This window comes from Micropterus dolomieu, linkage group LG10 (assembly GCF_021292245.1).
Source record: "Micropterus dolomieu isolate WLL.071019.BEF.003 ecotype Adirondacks linkage group LG10, ASM2129224v1, whole genome shotgun sequence".
NCBI lineage: Eukaryota > Metazoa > Chordata > Actinopteri > Centrarchiformes > Centrarchidae > Micropterus > Micropterus dolomieu.
The window spans coordinates 25,164,216-25,185,807 of NC_060159.1; the positions used below are offsets into that span (position 1 = coordinate 25,164,216).

The window sequence follows — 21,592 nt, forward strand, 5'->3', positions numbered from 1 at the left end:
GCCTCAGAACCACCTCCAACACCACCAGCAACCTCCTGCATGCCTGCATATCATGGAGACGATGGTACCCAAGCCAGGAGGTACTGCAAGCGATGTCACGAGGCTGGCATCAAAAAGATGAAGACACCTGTGTACTGCACAGCGTGCCTGGTCTCTCTGTGCTTCACTTCTAAAAGGAACTGCTTCATGGAGTGGCACAAGAAATCAGATTAAATGAGAGCAGTTGAACCCCTTTTATTTCTTTTGTTGGCCATGGGTGGAGCAGAGGACACTTTATTCATTGAAAGTACTTTTTCCCCCCCCTAAAGCTCCATCCATGGACCTAAAATCCAAATGTTTGGATATGTTGACATATTTGAAAATACATAAACACATGTTGCATTGCGTGTAAATACCTTTTGTTATATAAGTGAGTTTAAAAGAATTTTAGAGTTTAGTCCTTGTGAAATTTCAAACGGCACAGACAGTATTCAGATGGCCAGTTTAGGGATTCTGCCTGAACACACCTTTACTAAAAACCTCACTAACTTCTGCTCTGCTTCACTTTATTAGCATCAGTGTTTGCACAGGTAATGTTCAGATGTTATGCTGTGGTTTTGGGCTGTAATTCTATAATTCTGAAGGGGATATTCTCTCTAAAAATGTACAGTTTGAAATCTTTCATTTATACAGTGTTCCATCTTCATTTACTCCAACCCAGTAGCATCTATACTTATGCTTACCTCTGCTGAAACCCCACAAGTGTTATCTCTAATATGATACTAAGATTATTCATATAGACCTTGCAGAGGTATACTAATTTGTGAGTAGGTTGCTACCATCTTCATGTTTATGTGTTGTTGCAAACGGAGACGCAGAAGGCTGACTCACAACTCGAGCTGGCTGCAAGCACACAAAGTATTTTTCATTTGGGCTTGTGCTGCAAATATCGTTCCACTTGTCGGGCCTTGCATCAAGGTCAGCATCCAAAAGCGGCGCTTGACTCTTGCTGCTGTTGGGCGGTCAACGCAGGCTTAGATGTTGCTATTTCAGATGGGGCTTCTCTGCCAAGGTGAACATCCCAAGCTGCTTGAATTTTCACCAGAGCAGCACACCTAGCTTTTTGCAGTGTCTTTTAAACTACACGTTCAGCCAGAAGTTCCGTAAACCTATTGAATAAACATAGAAATAAATGATCAAATAACACTAAATGACTATAGAAAATGGTGAATAAATTAGGATTAGAATATAATTTTATTTATACGGCACAACACGGTCACTAAGTGCTAGAAGCCTGGAAACATTACAGAAGCCTGAATAAATTCTCCTGCTACCTGGATGGTGTAGTGGTGCACAAAGTGTCTGGTAAAATGCCATTCAGGATTGAAACACTAGAGGTTTCAACTGAGTAAACATGTGGGACAGGGTTTAAATAACTCAGCTGACTTGTTTACATCGGCTGAAACAGACACCCGAACCATCAAATCCAAACTGAAAAAGGAGGGAACGCAATACGTTGATCAACTTCATTCGCTTTTTTGTTAGAACTGGTGATGTTGGTCCGTCTCAGAAAAGTCTGGTCTGTCAGCTGACCTCTCCTGAAACCATGTAAACAATGAACGTGAGGATGACGACATTTGACCGGGACGTGTGCAGCTTGGTTTTTAAATGAGAGACGGGAGAAGAGTGAATGTGTCTCTGTGCTGCAGCGTTCCTGGAGGTTTTGTATCATGACCTGATTTACAGCGTGTTTTCTGTATATTTCACTTTTGTTATACTTTGTGTGTTTTTTTTTTTTTTTTACTTTTCCTATGTAAAAATGTTTTCATCTCTGTTTGAACTTTCTAACGGTGAAAACCTCAAAGATGCTGTAATCAATAAAAAAATAAATAAATAAAAAAGAACACTAAAGAAATTAGGAAGTGATCGTTTTTCACTAACCCACAGCCTTAAGGTTGCCTCTTTATTCACCTGAAGCAGCAGGAATAATGGAAACCTGTGGTTGGTTTGGCGAGTGAGTGAGATCATCTCAGACCCTGCTGAGGTACCCTTGAGCAAAACATTGAATCCCCACCAGCTTGTAGGGCTGCTAGAATTGCTAGCTAGTCAACTGAGGAGGTTAAGCCTAGTAGATTATTTTACATGATTTCATCTTCAAAATGGCAGATAAAAAACAAGTGTATATCCGTACTAAAGGGTAAAGGAGTTCTATAAGAATTGATTTCTGAAAGTTGCCCATCTGCAATATTCATTTGAGAATTTAGTTTGCAGTACTGTTGAATTTTATTGCATTGACATGTTTCTAATTTTAGCCTACTGTTTTTATAGGGTTTTTGATTTCTTTTTTATAAGTTCAAAGTTTAAGTTCAAATTTAAATCAAAACAGTCAAATGATACCTTGAAAAAATTTAAATGTACACAACATTACTAATTTTGTAACCTTAATAAAAATTAAATGTATAGTGTTTTAAATTACAGATGCATTAATAAGTGAATAAAAATGCTTTATTTTTTTTATTTTGTTGAAATGATTGTTGAAAATTTTTTTTTTTTTAACCATGAGACAGACAAGAAAACTAAGGTAAATAGTGGCAAAACTGACGGACCAGTGTGTGAATCCCCAAGCTGCTCTTGAACCTGTTGCCAGCAGTTTAGACATTAATGGCTGTGTGATGTGTTATTTTGTGTGGACAGCAAATCAGGTAAAATATCAACAAATCCAATGTCGTGTGTAGTATATTATATTATAAAATGTGTCTGTTCTTCCCCCATTAGTCCATATTGCTTATGAGTTTCTTTCTCAAAACTTTCTTATGTTTAAACCTTTTCTGACAACTCTAAAAGCCTACGCTAAAATATCACTTGTTTATATTGCTATATCAAAATTGCGTGTTTTTCAAAAATATCAGCATTTTAAGCTTCACAGCAGCTTTCAATTCAAAACAAGAACAGGTCGTAAGCAGTGTTGCAACACAAGATTTATTCAGAGCAAGAGATGCCAACACCAGCATGATAAAAATTGTACAAACTTCACAGTTCAAATTAAAACATCACGTAGCAACTCGTGACCTTAAACATAGAGCAAAAATACCAACAAAACCCATGCCATGTGGTAAGAAAAACAGTTGTTGAAAGTTTGCGAGTTACAGAGAAAAAGGGGTAAAAGGAGAGAAAATGAATGCTGTATAAAAACCCCTTATCAATGCACTGCTGAAAAGAAACTAACATTTTCATAAACGAATGATTTCACAAATATTCATATGGATTTCTTTTGCATTCTAGCATGTCACATGTTAGTGTTGAGATTCTCTATGTAAATAGTTACAGTTTAGCTTTTACATCTGATATTACAATATCTAGTCTATTGACTCTTTAAGTGGCAGAATTGTGCTTTAACTCCCATTTCCTTTGTTATCAGTTAGAATAACTGACTAAATAAAAAATACAAGCTGTCAGTCTATCTAATGCAGTAGTTACTGGCAGGAAGCTGCAGACACAAAGCTTTGGAAAGAGATGTGAAGTCAGGGAATGAGGCTTTGCAGTAAAAGTCCAAAGAAGAAACTACTGTAAAAGGAAAACTCCTCCTCTTAGCAGTTTGGCATTTGTTTTTCCTTCCTGTGGGAACTGGACTGATTGCAGAGAAATGTTTCGGTCATCTGAAAAAAATATCACACCAATTAAACAGCTGTAATTTGGTTTAAATTATAGATGTCAACTCCCCTGAATGTCTTTATGTAAGAAAATATTTTCCACATTTTCTGACATGATCACATGTACTTACTAGATCTGCTTGTTACAATACGTCAGTGGAGCTATATGATGCTTACAATGAAGTGATAGTGTGTCATTCAAACCCAAGGTGGCATGTTTTAGCAAAAAATCGCCATGTCTTCTATTAGGGGTGGGAATCACCAGAGGCCCCACGATACGATATTATCACGATATTTATATTGCGATTCGATTTTATTGCGATTTTAAATATATTGAGATATATTGCAATTTATTACCTTTTTCCAACTTCCAATTAGATCCCTAAAGTCAAACTTTGTCAACATCTGTTTATCTAAAAAGATACATTTCTCTGTTTGTTCATATCACTTTTTCAGTCCTCTATATGGTCCTGTTAAGTTTTCTAGTGGACTAAAAAAGCAATAGATTTTATTATTCTAGTACCAAAAAGTTAAAACTCCCATCTGCAATTTATATAATAAAACATCGATACTTGGCGTCCGTGTATCGATACAGTATTGCCATGGCAAATATCACGATACTATGCTGTATCGATTTTTCCCCCCACCCCTAACTTCTATATAATTTAAACCACATTTTACCAAAAATCTTCCAGACATATTTCATATATATGGAAAACGTTTGGGATTGCTACTTCAATTTAAAAGGTCACCCAAATGACAAAATGTAACTTGCTTGGATGCATCTCCCTGAAATGCTCCTTGGGAGTTGAAGTTCTCTTCTCCCTTTCAGCTTTTATGCACACAAGTTTGTTCTTTTGACTTTTTTGCACCGATAAAAACTGATAATAACTCAGGTGTTTCAGGTCCATCCAAGCTTTGAAGACAATGTATATCCAGAAATTTTTTTTTTACTTTTGCAAAACCCTGGATGCCAGAAATAATAATTCTAATTTCCAATTTGTATAAAGTTGCCTCTCACTTTTAAAATTCCAATGAGAAAATATTATGTTTCCCATATTAACCAATGAAACGATGCATTCATGTTTTATAATTTACATTCACAACATTATGTTTTAGATGGTTACAACTGGAGCATTTCTGGTACTTAAGAATTAACCTGAAAGGTAACGTTTGAGACAAATGTTTGTCAGTGTGGTTCAGCATTCTGTGGGTTTGATGCTAAAAACATATACTAGAGGAGGAGGTTAACAATGTAAGGGAGCCAGAGGGGGAGTTTTCCTTTAAATAACAAATCAACTCAATGAAAATTGTTCCAAGTTGCTTTCAAACAGGAATCACCCAGCACCAAGTCTTCTCATAGTCACAGTTTCCACAAACTCGCTGTACAGTTTTTGCTTCATTTACCACGTGATGATACTTTGACATTACTCCAATAAAGTGCATGCATGATCGACGGTGTTCAGAAAACATATTCCATCAGTACAGTGTTTTCAGACTGAATGTCACCGTAAGGCCGATTCAGATCAAATACTCAGTCGGTAAATTCTGCACAGACATGGAGTTACGACTGCTGGCTCTAGTTTTCATTCATCTTTTCAATAACAATCAAATATAATAAAAAAAAGTGCTGCTTGGTCATCATGTCGTCTGGCATCATGTCCCATTGTGGCTCAGACAATAAGATGCATGATTGGAAAGACGTTTTCAACAGGACGAGTGCAATATACAATGACGAATGGGGACGTTTGACCCTGTAAGTCCAGTGGAGCCATCAGCCTTTAGAAAGAAAAATCACATCTACAAATCCTTTCGCCTGCCAAGTGCCTCTTAATTGACAATAAAAACATCAAAACATGGAAACAAAGGTGTCCCTGTGCAAAGTCGATCATGACAGAACCAAAGTCCTTTCACCCGCGTCAGATTCCCAAAACATGATTGTAGTAAAAGGTTTATACAAAACGCAATACATTTATAGTTAGTAAAAAGATCTATCAGCTCTTTGCTAGTTTTATTCATAAGAAATTGCATATACCCAAACATTTTTTTTCATATAGATTGCATCCCATATCTAAACAAACGATTTATTATTATCATACCAATATTGCTGACACGTTGTCCTATTAGCTAGTCAAGGTTGATGATTAAAAGAAATTCAGAATGGCAGATTGTCTCCTACATTTTCTGTAGCCATTGGTCTTTCCGCTCCGGTCTTTTCGCATGAGCAAAGAAAAGCAACAGAACAGGACAGTTTGAAACGAAACAACTCCGAAGGGGATGATGGGATTTGCACCAGTAAGTTTCCGTGTCATGATGTTTGAAATCTTCGTGCTTATAGCAATGGTTCTTGTCATAATTTTAGCTTAAGATTTACAGTTATTTCAGTGTCCACATGATCCACTTTCAAACATTACAAAAATTAGTGAATTCCATCCATTAACCAACCTCAAGCTTTACAACTCGTGAGAAAAGCCTGATTTTCGCACTCGCCGCTTTGCTCCCCATTAAACCCGTGACGCCCAGTTTTTTAATGTATGTAAATCGCATTAAAATGAAAAAAAACAAAATGATTCAAGCTTACAATAAATAAATAAATACATATACACTAGAATGTGCATACATTAGCAGCTATAAACAGTACATCACATTATATTAGATCATATGAAAATGTACAAAACGTGAATGTTTGTTTAAAACGTTGGTAATTGTTTTTCAAAGCAAGGCAACAACAATCAAAATAATTTTAAAAAAGAGATACCCATGGAGTTGAGAGCATAACAGCAGAATAAATAAAAGAACTATGGTAGATTACAGCAGCAAAAAACAACCATTCCCATCTTTTTGACTTTTTTTGTTGTTGATTTTGCTTTGCATTTGTTATTTGGGCCTCCGTCAGGACTAGACCTGGATACCCTGAACGGCCTGTTTGATGTTCTCCAGCAGCGCCTTGTTCTCCGGGCTCTGGTACTGGTCCTGGTGAGTGTACATGTCTGTCAGTGTACTCACATAAGTGTCAAAGTTCTGTTCATTCATTGGCTCCTGTGAGGGGAAAGAAACCCATGAAGAAACAAACAATCAGAGGGATTAGAGGAGGTGTGTTTTTTGACAATCAGTATATTTTCTATAAAACATTGTGGGAAAGGTTTGGAAGACAGGCGGGCAGCAAGGGAGGGAGGGAACACCATCAGGAAAGCATGGCTCAGTTACACAAACTCACTAAAATACTCCTTTTTTTATTACATTTAAATACTATGAATAATAACTATCCTTCAGCCCATGAAGGTTTACACAGTGCAATTCCAAACCATGCAAAAATTAGGAGAGGGATGGTTAGCTGGTGGATAGATGGAAGGTTAATGTTTAGCATATGGAGAAAAAATCAGGATGTTACAAACCAATGGGAAGTTAATGGGCAGATGAAATAGACACAACTGGTAATTCATCATTAGCTTAGCCGAGTGGGAGTTTTAGTCGTTTAAATATTTCTCAGGGACAGAGCAGCTTTGGCTTCAAAGACAGTCTTATTAGTTGAGTTAAAGCTTAGTGGGCAAAACAACCAAGCATTACATTTGTTCAAATTCTACTGGAAAGGTCGTGATTTCTGTTTGTTGGGATGAGCAAAGTTTTACATGTGGCGTACCTCAAGGCTCGATTTTAGGCCCAGATCTTTTTAACCTGCATGTGCTTTCTTAGTCAAGTATCCCAAGACACTTATGTCTCTATTAGACGTATCATCACAGGCAATCCAAGGCTAATGTTCATTGCCAATGCAGGAAATAGTGGGCCTTATACTGTATGTAGCAAAGGGGAAGTAAGGCTGTGGAGCTTGGAGTGGTGGATGGTCATGTGACACATCCAACATTCATCCAAGAGACCATCCCATCTGCACCCCGTCACAGACCTGCAAATAACATATGCCTTTTTATTAACCTTTCACTAACCATAACCCGGTGTCTTACCCTAACCACTATCTTCCCCCTAACCATAACCATACCATAGTTGTCATGTGCAGAGATTGTAGAAAGCAAGAATTTTACAAACGTTAGAATTGGGCGTAAAAAAGAATGCCGTCCGAGGTTTTGCAGAATCGTTTAATATCAATGTTCTTGTCTGCTAATATTGTTGCATCTGCAAACATTTCATCAATTTCCAGTGGGAATCTATACATTTTAACAATGTCCAATCACTTGTCTCAGTCAAGCTTAATAATCAGAATAATCCCTTTTATTTTGCATAACAGAATGTTGTTCCCTCTTTCCCACATTGGGTCCGGCCAACTGAGGTTAAACTCAATCCAATTTAAATAATTTCAGATTCCAGAGCAGCTCTGCCTCCAGGTGTGCTAAAGAAATGTCTCTTACCATTGCTTTATCACGTGAATCTCATTTGTATCATTAAGTCAGAGGTTTTTTTTAATCAGATAAATTATTTCAGTTAATGCATTTGTGTTTTCCAATTAATTATGAGTTCAACATTTAAATGCTGCTAGAAATAACAAACCAGACCTGACACTCCGAAATGCGACAAATTGTTTTTAAAGAGGTTTTATCTTCTTAAATATTATGGGGGGTTTTGCCATTTCAAAAAAAGTTCTAGAAGGCATCAAACCACATCAGATTGTTTTTGTCTTGTTGTGCCACAGTGGACTAAAGGAGTAACAGGAAGGGGAGGATGACAGTGCAGAAGAGAAGGATAATTGGATAAAGGACAAATGGATCTCTTACTCTGGGAGGCATCTGTAAACAGCAGTTATGCTTTACTGGGGCCTCTTTCTGTGGCAGCGGTCTCTACAGGAGAGGGTGTACAGAGAAGTCTATTAGCCCGCTAGACACACGGTAGCGGTCACAAAGGCTTCATAAGCTACACCAAGAAAAATACGCACAACGTCCGCCTTAGCAAGTCACTTCCCCTCCGGCTCAGATTTAATTTTTACTCAGATCTGATCATAGAGAACAGAAAAACAAAAAAACGCAAAATGAAACTTCGGAAAGTTATCATACCTGAAATAACAACGATGTCATGCTTTTAACTCAGCTTAAACTGGAAATTAACTGTACTAAAAATAAAATGAATGTGACATTGTTTGCCGTTTTTTACTTTGCAAATCAGTGTTCACATCTTGTTCTCGATATATCTATCTAGATTATGTACAACAATATATATCAACAGTTACGCAAAAAATTCAGATCTGGGCACCAATTTAGATCAGAGAATGAAGTCATGAGCCTTACATTCATTTTGGTAATATTCTGGAGTAAATGAATTGAAATGTCCACTCTTACTAACGCAAATAAACTTACTTGAAGAAAATCAAGCGATTATCTGAAAACACGTCAGCACTGTTTGTTTTGTTTTTTAAATCAAAAGGAGTGAAAGTAACATAGAGCTCATTTCAGGAGGGATAAAAAAAAATCTAAATCCTTGTTAAGACGGAAGTGTTTTCTTACAGTGTGATATGAAGCAAATCCCGCACATGAGTGAGAGGACAGGAATAGTCCAGTTATCAAGCAACTTAGTTTCTTAAAGAGAGATTATCCAATTAGCCCCAGTCTTCTTTCTACACTGAGACAACATGACGTCACTCAAACTGAAAAAAGACGGGGCCGTTTCTTTATATGAAACTCTGTGAGGTGTTGTAAAGCACAGACGAAGCACAGCATGGACTGCTGGGAAAAAAAGAAGGTGGCGAACAGAAAGAAGCAGATGAAGAAAAACTGAGTGTCGCTACAGAAAAGGCTAGAGACGACTTTTAACACCTCCCTGGATTAAAATCGTGAATCAATGTTGACATCTTTACTGTCCCACAAAGAGAACTTTTAAAAGATCTGAGAGAAGCTTCAACTTCCTTCAGATAAACTGATAAAAATTAAACAATATAAAATTTAAATAAAGGATGTTTTATTTCAAGTTTATCAATCTGCAAAATCTTGTCTATTATTTAGTCATCCAACTTATTTACTTCAATGCAAGAGCAAAAACAAACTCCTTGTTTCATATTTCATGATACGACAATCATCTACAGACTATTCTAAAAACAAAACTTACTTCAGATTAGAGACAAATTCAATTTACTGGCAGTTTTTTTTTTGTTTTTACAGAATTCATTTTTAAAAACAACCAAATATTAAACACAAATTTCCATCCCTCCGGAAATTTGTAATTTTGCCATTACAGGAATTTAACGTTTAACCCCTTCATTATTTACAATAATGGTTCAACCTACCAGGGGTACTTTTAGATTTCACTTATTCTTCCCTCATTAATTATTGGCAATTAATCTAATTCAGGACCAATATTGGTTCAGGGCTCAGGTCAAACTACATTCAAATACATTAAAGCCTGAAGGACTCCATGGTTGTGTTTGTGGAAGAAGGAAGCTGACATGCTAAAGTCAGGGCAATAAAATCCCTCAGGACAGTGACTACCAGCTACTGACAATTACAAGAATTATCAGCAAGCTCTTTGGGTAGGTCGGTTGTTGTCTAATGACCTAACAAAATCAAACTTTATGCACTGTTCTTACATTAATTTGTTCAGTATTTCTTCAAATGATTTATATTAATATGGTTTGAATCAGTCAATTTAAGAGTACATTTGAGATCATTTGACTGAATCTTGAGGCAAAGTTGATCAGTCTAGATACAAGAAAATATTACTTCCAATAATGTTTTTTGCTGTAAAGGTTATATTTAAAGCCTAAGGCTGTAGAAATATAAGCCTTAACAAACCATTCGCCTCAGGTCACGCCACTTCTTACCATGTGTGGAAGCTGGATGTTAGCTAAGCTGTTGATGAGCGACTGGCTGAGGTTGGCCAGCTCGTGCAGCAGCGAGTCGTTCTGCTGTTCAATCACTTTGTTCTCCTCCTCAATGGACTTCAGGTTGGTCTCCATGGTGGTGATCTACCAGACGATTAAATCAAGTATTAGCATTTCACGGAGAGATGAAAGGGAACGAGTGAGAGAGAAATGTGTTAAATGTCCCCAGCCAGATGTGAACTGGGGATGTTGTGGTTCATGGTCAGCGTCTTAACCTCCAGGTTACTTTCAAGTAGAACCAGTTGTAATTAAGTAGTAAATTAAAACATAATTTATGTGAGGAAATGTACATTATACTAAACATATCAAACCAACAGGTAAGTATTGAGGAAGAGTTAAGTTTGGATTATCAGCAAACAGCATAAAAATGGGAGCAGATAAAAAAGGTAGATGTCTTACTAAAATATGACAAACTATACTTTATAATATAGATTATATTATAAATGAATGAAATGTCTCTAATATAAACCTATCTTAAATAAAGGTATGAATGCTATTTGAAAATTTACAGTAAGTTGGTTCAAGTTCAAGATCTTCCGTGTAAGAGTTCACATCACATCATGTAAATCTTGGCAAAACGTCACCAATTATCAATCGCAGTTTGACTCCTCGACTCCTTCACTTTCCTTCTCAATGTGTCTAAAATGGCAAAATGTTCTACACACACTAACAAATTTTTAAAATTAGATATAAACCCATAGTATAGTGAAAAAGTTTGGTCTGTAACAGGAATCTAGTTTATTTTTAGCTCTTTATCCATAACAGTATCAATCCACCCATTTACTGTAAATATACTTAAACTTACTTATTTATTATACTTACTGTTTTGTTTATTTATTTATTTTTTTAACACACACACACACACACACACGCTTATTGTTTTATTTATTTATTTCATTTAAATTTTTAATATTTCTTCATTTTTTTATAACACAAACACACATACGCTTTGATTGCTTTACGCTTTAATTACTTGTTTAATTAAATGTATGGGGTTGATTGTTCTTATGTTGTATGTATGATGCTTTGGCAATAATGTTGTTACACATTCATGCCAATAAAGCTAATCTGAATTAATGTATTTATGTTACAGTAAACAGCCACTCAGAAACTGTCTTACTTGTGTCCTCAGTTTTATCATGTCTGACTCCACTTGATTGTTGGACTCATTCAGATCTTTGATTTCTTCATCCAGCTGTTTGATTTCTTCATCATTTTCTATGCCTGAAACCAAAAACAATTTAAGTTGATTTGCATAAAGTTTTTATTTTCTTTTTTAGGGGTAGGGTTTGGCTCTGACCTTTGCTTGCTCTTTGCTTGATTGTCAGCATTTCCACACTGCTCATCCTGGCCTTCTTCATGGCCGAGGTGGCACGAGGACAACCGGAGAGACTGGAATAAAACCCACGCATTGAGAAAAGGTTTACTGCGATGGATCATCTATATGCTGCAGGTTTGCGTGTCTGTGATGGTTTTACTTTAGAAATGGAGTAAAGCCAATGGCAGCCTGTATTGAAGCAAATCTATGTGTGGTATGATTTGCAAAATAGTCATCAGGATAAGCATCATAGAGCTGAGGAAATGAATAAGTAAAAAATGAAAACAGCAGTAATTATAAACAAAAAACTGTGATACAGATGAATCAGATCCCCGCCCACCTCCGATGGGTCAGGAAGCTCCCGCTGACGTGTCCTGAGCCGTCACAGCCCGGGGTTGGGCAGCTCATGCCGTCCGTTTTGCCAGATTTCCAGACAAACTGCGAGCCATTGACGTAGCTGTCCTTCTGCCTCTTTGCTGCCAAGGGGCAGCCTGACGCGCTGCGGTGGGAGGCGTACTTCCCCGTCACATGACCCTGTCCATCACAGCCCGGCACCGGACACCTGAGAGGACGGACACAGAGGTGTCATTTTGTCTGCTTTATCGCGTAGTACCAACGACATAATCGCAAACTGCGGCAGAACAGCGTCAGAAGTGTTGTCAGTGGGGGCACTCCAAAACCCGACCACCGCAACATTTGATTTTCGGGCACACAGAATGGCACACAAGTATCCCCCACAGCTCTGTTCAGGACTGGTTTGATGGAGGGAGGGACGACTCCCTCACCTCCTCCCCTCCAAGCATCCCAGGCCACAGCGGTTTAACGAAGAGCAGGAAAAACGCCGCTCACTCTGCTGATGACACCTCCTCAGCTTCCAGACGCTCTGCTCTGCCTCCTGCATCCCAAAACGCCCTTCGCAGTGACATTTGGGCTGATTAGAATGAGCCGAGCGACGGCGGGCCGCTCCCCAGCCGAGCTCAGGTTAAGCTTAATTATTATTTCACTGTTAATGATGATGGTGGATGGAACAGAGGTGGCAGCAACAGCTGGCTGCAGACTGACACCGGCTGAACTTTAGATTATTCACAAGGTCGTACTGGCTTAACACGGCTCTGCTTTAACGAAAATGTCAAGCGCTCACTAGTGCTAACCTTTGCTGGACTTGGCCTGCTGGGAGCGGGAGGTGAAGTAGAGGACTGACCACAGCTCCTCTCTAAAATATTCTTTCCTAAAGTTAGAAAGGTCAGCGTACACAGGCAGCATTTTAAGAGTGTAGACGGACTAATCTTTCAACAGCATGACAGAGTGCCTTCACTGTGTCTGCTTTAAGTTCAGTTTACGTATTTGGAAATATATATATGTATCTTTCAAACTTACATTACTAATTTCATTTCAAACATTTTCAAACTGGTGATGAAACATTTTGTTGATTAAGACAGATAATTTATTGACAACTATTTTGATTATCGGTTACTTATTTCAGTCATTTATCAGTTAGAAATTCCACACAATCACTGGTTCCAGCTTTAGCAAAGTTCCAGAGTTGCTTTTCTATGTTTTATAATATCAGTTGTATAATGTGATGATCATTGGTACCCATCTCTCGAACATCAATGATATCGGTGAGGTGAGGTGCCAACGTAGAGCCCAAAGGATACTAAAGGACAGTACCCACCCAGCCACAGCCTGTTCACCCTGCTGCCTTCTGGGAGGAGATCTAGAAGTTTCTGCTGCTGCACCACCAGACTGCAGAGCAGCTTTTTCCCCAAGCTATCAGACTCTTAAACTCTAATTCATCCTCAGCACTGCTCCAGTGATTATAGTTTATTTCTGTTTACCATTTTTCATAATTAATTCTTTATTAATGAATATCATCAGCTATGTAGCAGAAGGGAGTTACAAAACTCAATTTCACTCTAAAACTTATTATATTGTGACAATAAATCTACCTACCAATGTGAAAACTTCCCCTTTGGGCTCACAGAACTTGTAATGTTTTTATTTTTTATTTTTTTAAGTAAGTAAGAAACCTTACTTGATTGGCTCCTGGTCGTCCTTATCCTCTTTGCTGTGGAGGATTTTGATGCCGCTCTTCTTGGCTCGTGGACAACCGGACAGACTGCAGGATAGAAGACAAGCTTTAAGAGACACTTACATTGAATTACTGTATTTATCTGTCATAGTTTCATGTGAGGCTGCAGGCAGTAGTGTAGTCTGAAGCGTGGTTACTCTACCTCCTGTGGGAGGCGTAGTTTCCAGTGATGTGTCCAGATCCATCACAGCCGGGGGTCGGACACCTGAGGCACACACACAAGGGTTAACCAGCGCCACAGGAGGCAAAACCTCACAACTGTGTTACCACATGATGGTACTGTAAGACAACCGTAAAAGGAATACTGAATGAGCTCCATCTGAACCTCCAAACTGCACAGACTCTGTCTTGTTTAGTGGTCTTAACTGAGTGCAGTCCTGCTCTGAACATGCTCCAAATTATATTGACTTTGTATTCACTTGAGTTCTTGAGAGTTGGTCGTCATCATCCCGCGGATGTTCTTGTCGGCCAGCTGGCAGCTTGACAACCTGCAGGAGGACGGGAGACACAGACTGAACACCGACATTCAAACTTGATTCTGAATCTTGTATTCACAGTGAAAAAAGGTTGTTAATTTTTTATCACTTTTTAACAACAAAATGCATTTGAAGTTATTGTATGTCCCTTCATGAGAAACTAGCCTTGAAGACATGCAGTACACATAAATATACGTATAAATATAACCCAAAACAAAAACAAACTAATCTTAAAGAAGACCCAGAGGCAGAAAAAACAAACAAATTAACAACCTTGCAAATTTAAATACATAGCACAATAGCCAGAGGTATAAAAGAATTATATGTAGTTAATTTTTTTATTTAGGCTGCTCATCGCAAGTGCAAAAGTTTTTTCCTGCCCAAAATGCACTTGGCTGTGTGTAGCGCCTATTTATTGTTCATGTTATTTCAATTATGTTTAATATAAACACTGAGGCAGTGTGTTAATCAGGTTAGAGGCATGAGTGAGTCTTACGTGATGAGCTCCTTCTTGCTCTCCTTGCAGGACGGGTACTTGTGGTGTTTGGGGCTGGGCATGGTGACCTCGGCCGGGTAGCGCTGCTCGTCTAGCAGGTCCTGGAAGGGATCCAGCTCGTCGCTCTGGTGTAGGGACGAGAAATAGGCCGACTGCAACATGTCACTACGGGCTCCACGGTAACATATTTACACAAAAGTACAATATTACAACATGTTTACACAGACGATGACTCGGGTTTGTCCACCAGTACGAAGAATATTCAAGTTCAAAGTTCCATTTTTCTCACTTTCTTCAAAGGCAAAACTCACCAGTAGATTATTCATTTGCAAGACTTAATGACATTTACATGTAAGACAGATACTTTATACAGCTTTTTTAAAAAGTAGTAGTGCGGTGTTATGTATTTTGTCCCATGGCTGGACAGCAGTTTTGTGGTAATTTAAGCATTTTGGTGTGTTTAAAAAAATATTTCTGAACTTCTTTGTAAAGTATATTGTTTCATAGTGGGCTTGCTTTGATTGTGCCACAGTGATTCTTTTTGTATGTGCTCCAGTGTTGCATGTTTTATTATCTCTCAGTGTGTTAAATATGTGTAAGTACAGGCCACATGGAGCAGTTTTTATTTATGCTGTATTGCGGTTCTTCTTATTAACAAGTTATTAATCTCTATTTTCATTTAGTTGGTGTGACAAATACTGTAACTACCCAATTATATTATCTTAACAGTACTCAGTGGTTGATGATAAGACACTTTGAAGTCTCATTGTTGGCAGCTGAACAGGATATCCAGGTAAATATTTGTCCCTCCCTCAGTTTATCCATCTGTGTGCTAGGTTTATCATTAGCAATATTTTTTCTCCGCTGTAGAATCTGTAAAATCAGCTGGAGGTGAGAATACACCTATTTCCTCCTGCTTCCAGCGTGCCCATACTGTATTATTTGATTATTTCCACACATGGTAATGCTGCAGTGAAATATATCAGCACCAGTTGACCAGTTCACAGTCCTTCTGCACCAGTTGGATTCAGAGCTTTAAGAGCTTTTGTGGCTGTGAGTGCTGCAGTCTGCTCTGCAGTCCACACATCACACCTCCTCAGTCGGGACCAGAAATCGTTCAGGACTGTCTGGAGAAAATCCCATCAGCCGGCGAGCTCCAGGCTCCGGCCTCCTCTGCAATGTCGTGCTTCATTAACAAACGCAATTACTCTCCTGATTAAAACCTTTCACTTCAGCGCTCTAAATCCAACGAGGCAAATGTAGCAATTTGCTGCATGGATTGCTCTGTGTGATATCAGATCTGTGAGGGTTTAAAGTGTGCAGATGATCTATCATGTTTTACTTATGTATTAGCGGTGTAATTCAGCATTTTAATGCACCATGCTCGAGCTCCTGAAGCGTTCATTCCGAGAGGTGCTGGGTCTGAGCAGACGTAGTGCCGCTTTTGACCACACGAGTGCGCACTGAGCCTGAAGGAGAGATGGCTGCATCATTTTATCAACCAGGGCTTTTTTATCAAACTGGTAAAAGTTAAAGATACGAGTCAAAATCATTTTACTTACTCGCTTAAGAATAAAGTATGGAGGTAAAGGTATTGTAGTTTAGTCTACTATTACCACTACTGGCAGCACAATCGGCTAATGTGGCATTAATTTAGTTTGCAAGCATTTTTCATGATCTTCCTTGTCTGCACAAGTTTTATTAAAGCTTATCAAAATCACATGTTTTAGTAAAATGTGAGGATGGAATCTCTCTCCATATTTGCAGTATAATGCACCACGTTTTACTTGCACCTCGTTATTTAAATGTCCAAATTATTTGTAATTGAATGCACTATGTAGTGCCCTAGAATGAAAACAGTAGTGACCACGGTATGTACACTACTTTATGCTAACAATCCTACACTGCAATTGTTGTTGTGTGAGTCTACAGCTGCCAGTGATGACGCAAATCATGATGATTGATTGAAGTGTCAATTTCAATATCTCAATTTACCGCTCCCTGTAGAGTGCCTATTAGATAGGGAGCAGTGAATGAGGGAGTGATTTTGGACACAGCTGTAGTCTCTGATTGACTATTCTTGCTCCGTTTAGACACTTTGAACTTTGAAGAGGGAAAAATGTGCCGCATTCTTCTCTTTCAGTGAAGAACTATTTTACTCTCAAGCAGTTTTGTAAAAGCATTCTTAAGTGTAATTGTCAGATGTTTGATAAGTTACAGTTTCTGGTCTGATTAGGATTAGCTTAATGCTGCCTTCTTATCACTTAGGACATTTACACTCTCTCTCTGCAAGTTTTTAAAACGCAAACAAAGTTTATTTCCTTGTGAAGAAAGCAAGCTCCTCTGTTAAAGCTCCTTTGTCTCTGGCCTTTCCTTATTATTTGGCTCTTTGCACTGCTGAACTATTTCTATTCAGTGGCTCCAGGGTGAGGAATAACAACAAAAACTGAGCGGTGATGTACAACTTTGGCAAGCACCGTCATTCTGTGTTAGCGAAGGTGTTCACATACACACATACTGGACCTTTCTAAACTTACAACATTCCCTCTTATGTATGTAAAGTGATGCAAAAATTATGCGTACTAGTACACCCTCGCAAAATAAGTCCACAACTTCTCTGTAGTGCTTTTCTGCTATGCATCAGGGCGGCAAGCATACCTTTAAACAGCTTATTAACTGTAATCATCTCTTAATCTATGCGCACACCCTTTAAGTAATATCAACTCTGAATCCCTTAAATCTTTCAATTTCATGCTTCAAATTATCCTTACTTGCCGTGATTAGGGGACAGGCTGCCTAAATATGAAACTAGGTGGTTAAAGCTTTAATCATAACTGTAAGGGCAGAGTGTGGAGCATGAGCAACATTTAGAGTTTCAATTTGGTCCAAAAGTTATGCTCATGTTTTCATATAACTTATATGTCACATTAATTTTTGAATGAAAAGTTTAAAGTTGAGTGATTCTACTATCTCTGCTTCCTTATCACTTAAGACTTTTTACCTATTGTCTAAAAATGACCCCAATAATCCGTTAATATGTGTCAGTGTAAATAAGTCCATTCATCTGCAAACTGGTGAGGCGCTTTGGATATAAACTCACTGACGGGTCTGCAGTATCTCTTTTCATTATCTGATGATGTCGATTTCAGCTGCAGCACAAATCACATTAAGAAACTCTAAACTGTAGACTTCTACAGTATAAATTAAAAACTATAAAATAACTCCTCAGTTAAAAGTTGTGTAAACCCTGAACTCTCAATGTACTTGCTGGTAAAGTATAAGTTTTGCAAACTGTAGGCTGTTTCAGTGCCTGAGTAAAACAGTGGTGGATGAAGTTTTCAGATCCTTTACTGAAGTACTAACCCCACTGCATTGACTGCACTGTTACTTGAGTAAAGTATGTAAGTATAATCAGCAAACTGTACTTTATACTTACATATATTATATTTGTATCACTCATGCATTAATGTAAAAGCAGCATTTTTTCTGTTGGTTGAGGTGGAGCTCATTTTTACCTATTTTGTATTAGACTGCAACTAATTATTTTCATTTTGGATTCATCTGCTGATAATTTTTTCAATTAATCGATTGATTGTTTGATTTGTAAAATTCTGAAAATAGTGAGAAATGCCATCACAATCCCAGAGAGCCCAAAGGGACACCTTCACAATGCTTGTTTTGTCCAACCAACAGTCCAAACCGTTTCAGCTGTACATGTATAAACTGTTGAGGAGTTTCATTTATGACAAAGCATCATATTTTTGAAGCTCTTCTTATGTTTTGTGTGCAAAAATCTTCATTTGTAAACTAGTTTCTAAAGCTGTCAGATAAATGTAGTGAAGTAAAGAGTACAATATTTCCCTCTGAGATGTGGTGAAGCAGAAGTAGAAAGTGGCATGAAAATTAAATACTACCAGTGAAAACAGACATTGTACAGTTTGTACATTTAAAATTAATTATTACCAATTAATTGTTAGAATAACCTTTTCTTTCAGTCAGTGCGCTGTAGGTCGGCTGAACATGCAAAAATGGAAAATTTGTCAACAAGTAAGCAAACATTTCCACACATATGATGAACAAAGTTTCCAATAATTAATCAATATTAAATGAATATGTACTTGCATTTAAATGGAGCGTTTTTTCCAAGTTAATTCTTTGAGTCAATTAACTGAAATGGGAAATAAATGACATGTAAAATAAAGTGTTACTACTTAATCTAACTTCTGCAAACTGTAAAACTCAAAACTGCAAAGTCTATTGATTCTAAACACAGTAAACGATTTTAGGTCTGTTGTGTTTGATTCAAGCTGGAGTCAGTAATTTTGGTGCTTTTATGAGGGAGACCTAGAGGGACGCTGGGATTTATTGGGTTGCACACTTTTAACATCTAGGTGTCTCTTGTTAGTTTCTCCAACGTCACCCATAGAATTAATGGAAACTTTGCAAAGTGATGTAGACCTTCCCGTTACCTCTTTGTGGTCCTGCTCTTCTCCCAGCCGTTTGATCTTGGTGTAGTCGACGGGCAGGTCCCAGCAGTCGGCTTCGCTCAGCTGGTAGCAGCGACTACTGAGCAGAGCCTGCCGCTGGGGCGACATCGGCTGCAGGGGGGTTAACACCGTCCCGCTTCCCTCCGGACCGCCAGGCTGACCGGCCACATCCACCACACCGCTGTCGTCCAGGTCGCCAACTGGACTCTGATGGAGACAGGCAGGGAAAGATCTGATGATCACTAGTGTAGATAAATAAAAGTAGATGGTGGAAAAGCAACATCTTTAAGTACAACACTTCTTTAATAACCAAAATTCAGCAATTTAGTGTTGTACTTTCTAAATGTTGGAATTTTGGGGGTGTCACAAGTTTTGGATTAAATATAAAATAGTCAAAATCAAAGCAGCAGAGGCGAGATATCCTGACTATGAGTCAAGCTCGAAAAACACTAGATCATTAGACCCTCCGTATAAATGCCCACGTCTTTCAAACGATATTCAACAACTGCATAACACACTGTTAAAAGTATGACATCTCAACCCATCTGAGAATACTCTCATGACATGATCAGGGTTAGTTTCTCCTCCAGTCAGTTTACTGGTCAGTACTCTCCCTGAAGAGTAAACTGGTCTTCATGTGTTAAATTGGTAGAGTGCCCCCTTAGAGGATCCTTATGAAAATGTTTCTTTATGTTATGTGACTGATATTATGACTGATTATGTGGCTGATATGTCATCACCAGAGATTTTAAACCCTCAAATATCAATATCAGTATTTGCCTCAAAGTTTCAGTATCAGTCAGGCCCCTATGTGAAAGTTTGATTTAATCTACCTGGTCCAGATCTGAGTTATGAAAAAGTTTTTGTTGAATGCTCCTAGGTTCAGCTAGAAAGCACCCTTAAAGCATAATGTTCATTTTATTACAACTTGTTCATCATGTCTGTCAGTAATAATAACATTGTACTCACCAAGTTGACTGCTGAGATCTGGAAACACGGGAAAAAAACAGTTTAACCATTTTATCTAAAGTACTTTATTTAGAGATAAAACAGCACGTGAGCGCACCTGAAATGTTGGTAAAAATCCTTCAATGCACAGGAAAACTATGTGCAAACAACTATGTTATTAACTGTAGGTCAGAGTTGAACTAAGAAGCAAATCTGAAATCTTTGATGGATGTTTAAAACAGACAGTTTAGAAATGTAACTGGATTTTTTTACAAACTCTCTGATGGTCTGACTGCCAACGTTTCTTGACCCATCTGACTTTTTTTAGTGATTTCACCATGTTCCTAGATGTCAACATTTATCTTGGTGGGTACAATGTTATTATTAAGAAGTTTTCAAAACAACAAAAATAAACCTGAATTATCCTATAAAACTATGAAGGACATGAGTCAAACCTTTACAATATAATATTCAATCTTCATCAGATATATACAGAATATATATATATATATATATATATACTGTATATATATGAAAATAATGTTTCCAAAATTATAGTAATGTGTATTTTTCTAATGTGTATTTTTCTACTGTGTTTGTGTACACCGCCTCAGACTACCTGTGTCAGCAGGTCCTGGGGTTTCCCTCCAAGAGCGTGCGGGAGCTCCCTGCACCTCGTCGACAGGTTCAGGATGGCCGTGGCCGCCATGTGGGCTGCCTCCATATCGTGGGTGTAGTCAAAGCTGCTCTTACTGCAGGTGCTGCTGGCACTGCTTCCTCCCCCTCCCCCTCCTCCTCCTCCTCCTCCTCCTCCACCTCCTCCACCACCTCCTCCTCCCCCACAGCTCAGGCTGCTGCTGCTGCTGGGTGCATAGCTGCTGGTCGTACTGCTGGCCGGGCTCGACGTCTTGCAGTAGCGCTTAGCTGTGGGGATGCACACACGTATGCTTGATTTGTTAGATTGATGCTGGCATTTGGCCAAACTTTGCAGCAGGTGAATATTTACAGATGATCTAACATGAAAAACAGAAGTTCTGTTGCATTTAAAATAGGAAAATAATAGACAGACTGATGAGGGAAGGAGAGAGAGAGAGATATAAACTGAATGGCTGGTGATTAACTGATCAAAACCAACAATTAATGAATCTACTAACAAGCACTGTGTGTATCCAAAGCCTGTTATCTCTTCCCCCTCTGAGCCGTAGAGCTCAATTGTTGTCCAAAAACTATGACAAACACTAGGTGACATGTTCCTTCATCACCATGAACACACACACTGTAGTTTATTCTGACTCAGTCCCACATACACTGTACCGCTGCCCCAAATAC

General features: G+C 38.3%; 2 protein-coding genes and 1 long non-coding RNA gene across 3 annotated transcripts in view; 2 read left to right on the top strand and 1 right to left on the bottom strand.

The window, feature by feature from the left end:
• The window catches only part of LOC123978260, an 8,893-nt gene extending 8,772 nt beyond the window's left edge, over positions 1-121 (top strand). The window contains exon 14 of the mRNA XM_046061429.1: positions 8-121. Coding sequence (XP_045917385.1) covers positions 8-121 — 114 coding nt within the window. The remainder of the gene's footprint in view (positions 1-7) is intronic.
• A 2,409-nt stretch (positions 122-2,530) lies between these two features.
• LOC123978394 lies at positions 2,531-11,895 on the top strand. The gene is made up of 3 exons (XR_006826942.1): positions 2,531-2,681; positions 6,526-6,605; positions 11,775-11,895. It is a non-coding gene; the product is annotated as an uncharacterized LOC123978394 (long non-coding RNA).
• Positions 5,269-21,592, bottom strand: part of myt1la (myelin transcription factor 1-like, a) — a 52,399-nt gene continuing 36,075 nt past the window's right edge. Inside the window, exons 12-24 of the mRNA XM_046061625.1 lie at positions 20,883-21,187; positions 20,285-20,302; positions 19,298-19,522; positions 14,829-14,980; positions 14,276-14,344; positions 13,999-14,061; positions 13,800-13,883; positions 12,105-12,326; positions 11,747-11,838; positions 11,567-11,670; positions 10,387-10,530; positions 8,354-8,416; positions 5,269-6,668 (exon numbers count right to left, since the gene is read on the bottom strand). Coding sequence (XP_045917581.1) covers positions 6,528-6,668; positions 8,354-8,416; positions 10,387-10,530; positions 11,567-11,670; positions 11,747-11,838; positions 12,105-12,326; positions 13,800-13,883; positions 13,999-14,061; positions 14,276-14,344; positions 14,829-14,980; positions 19,298-19,522; positions 20,285-20,302; positions 20,883-21,187 — 1,682 coding nt within the window. The 3' untranslated portion in view covers positions 5,269-6,527. The remainder of the gene's footprint in view (positions 6,669-8,353; positions 8,417-10,386; positions 10,531-11,566; positions 11,671-11,746; positions 11,839-12,104; positions 12,327-13,799; positions 13,884-13,998; positions 14,062-14,275; positions 14,345-14,828; positions 14,981-19,297; positions 19,523-20,284; positions 20,303-20,882; positions 21,188-21,592) is intronic.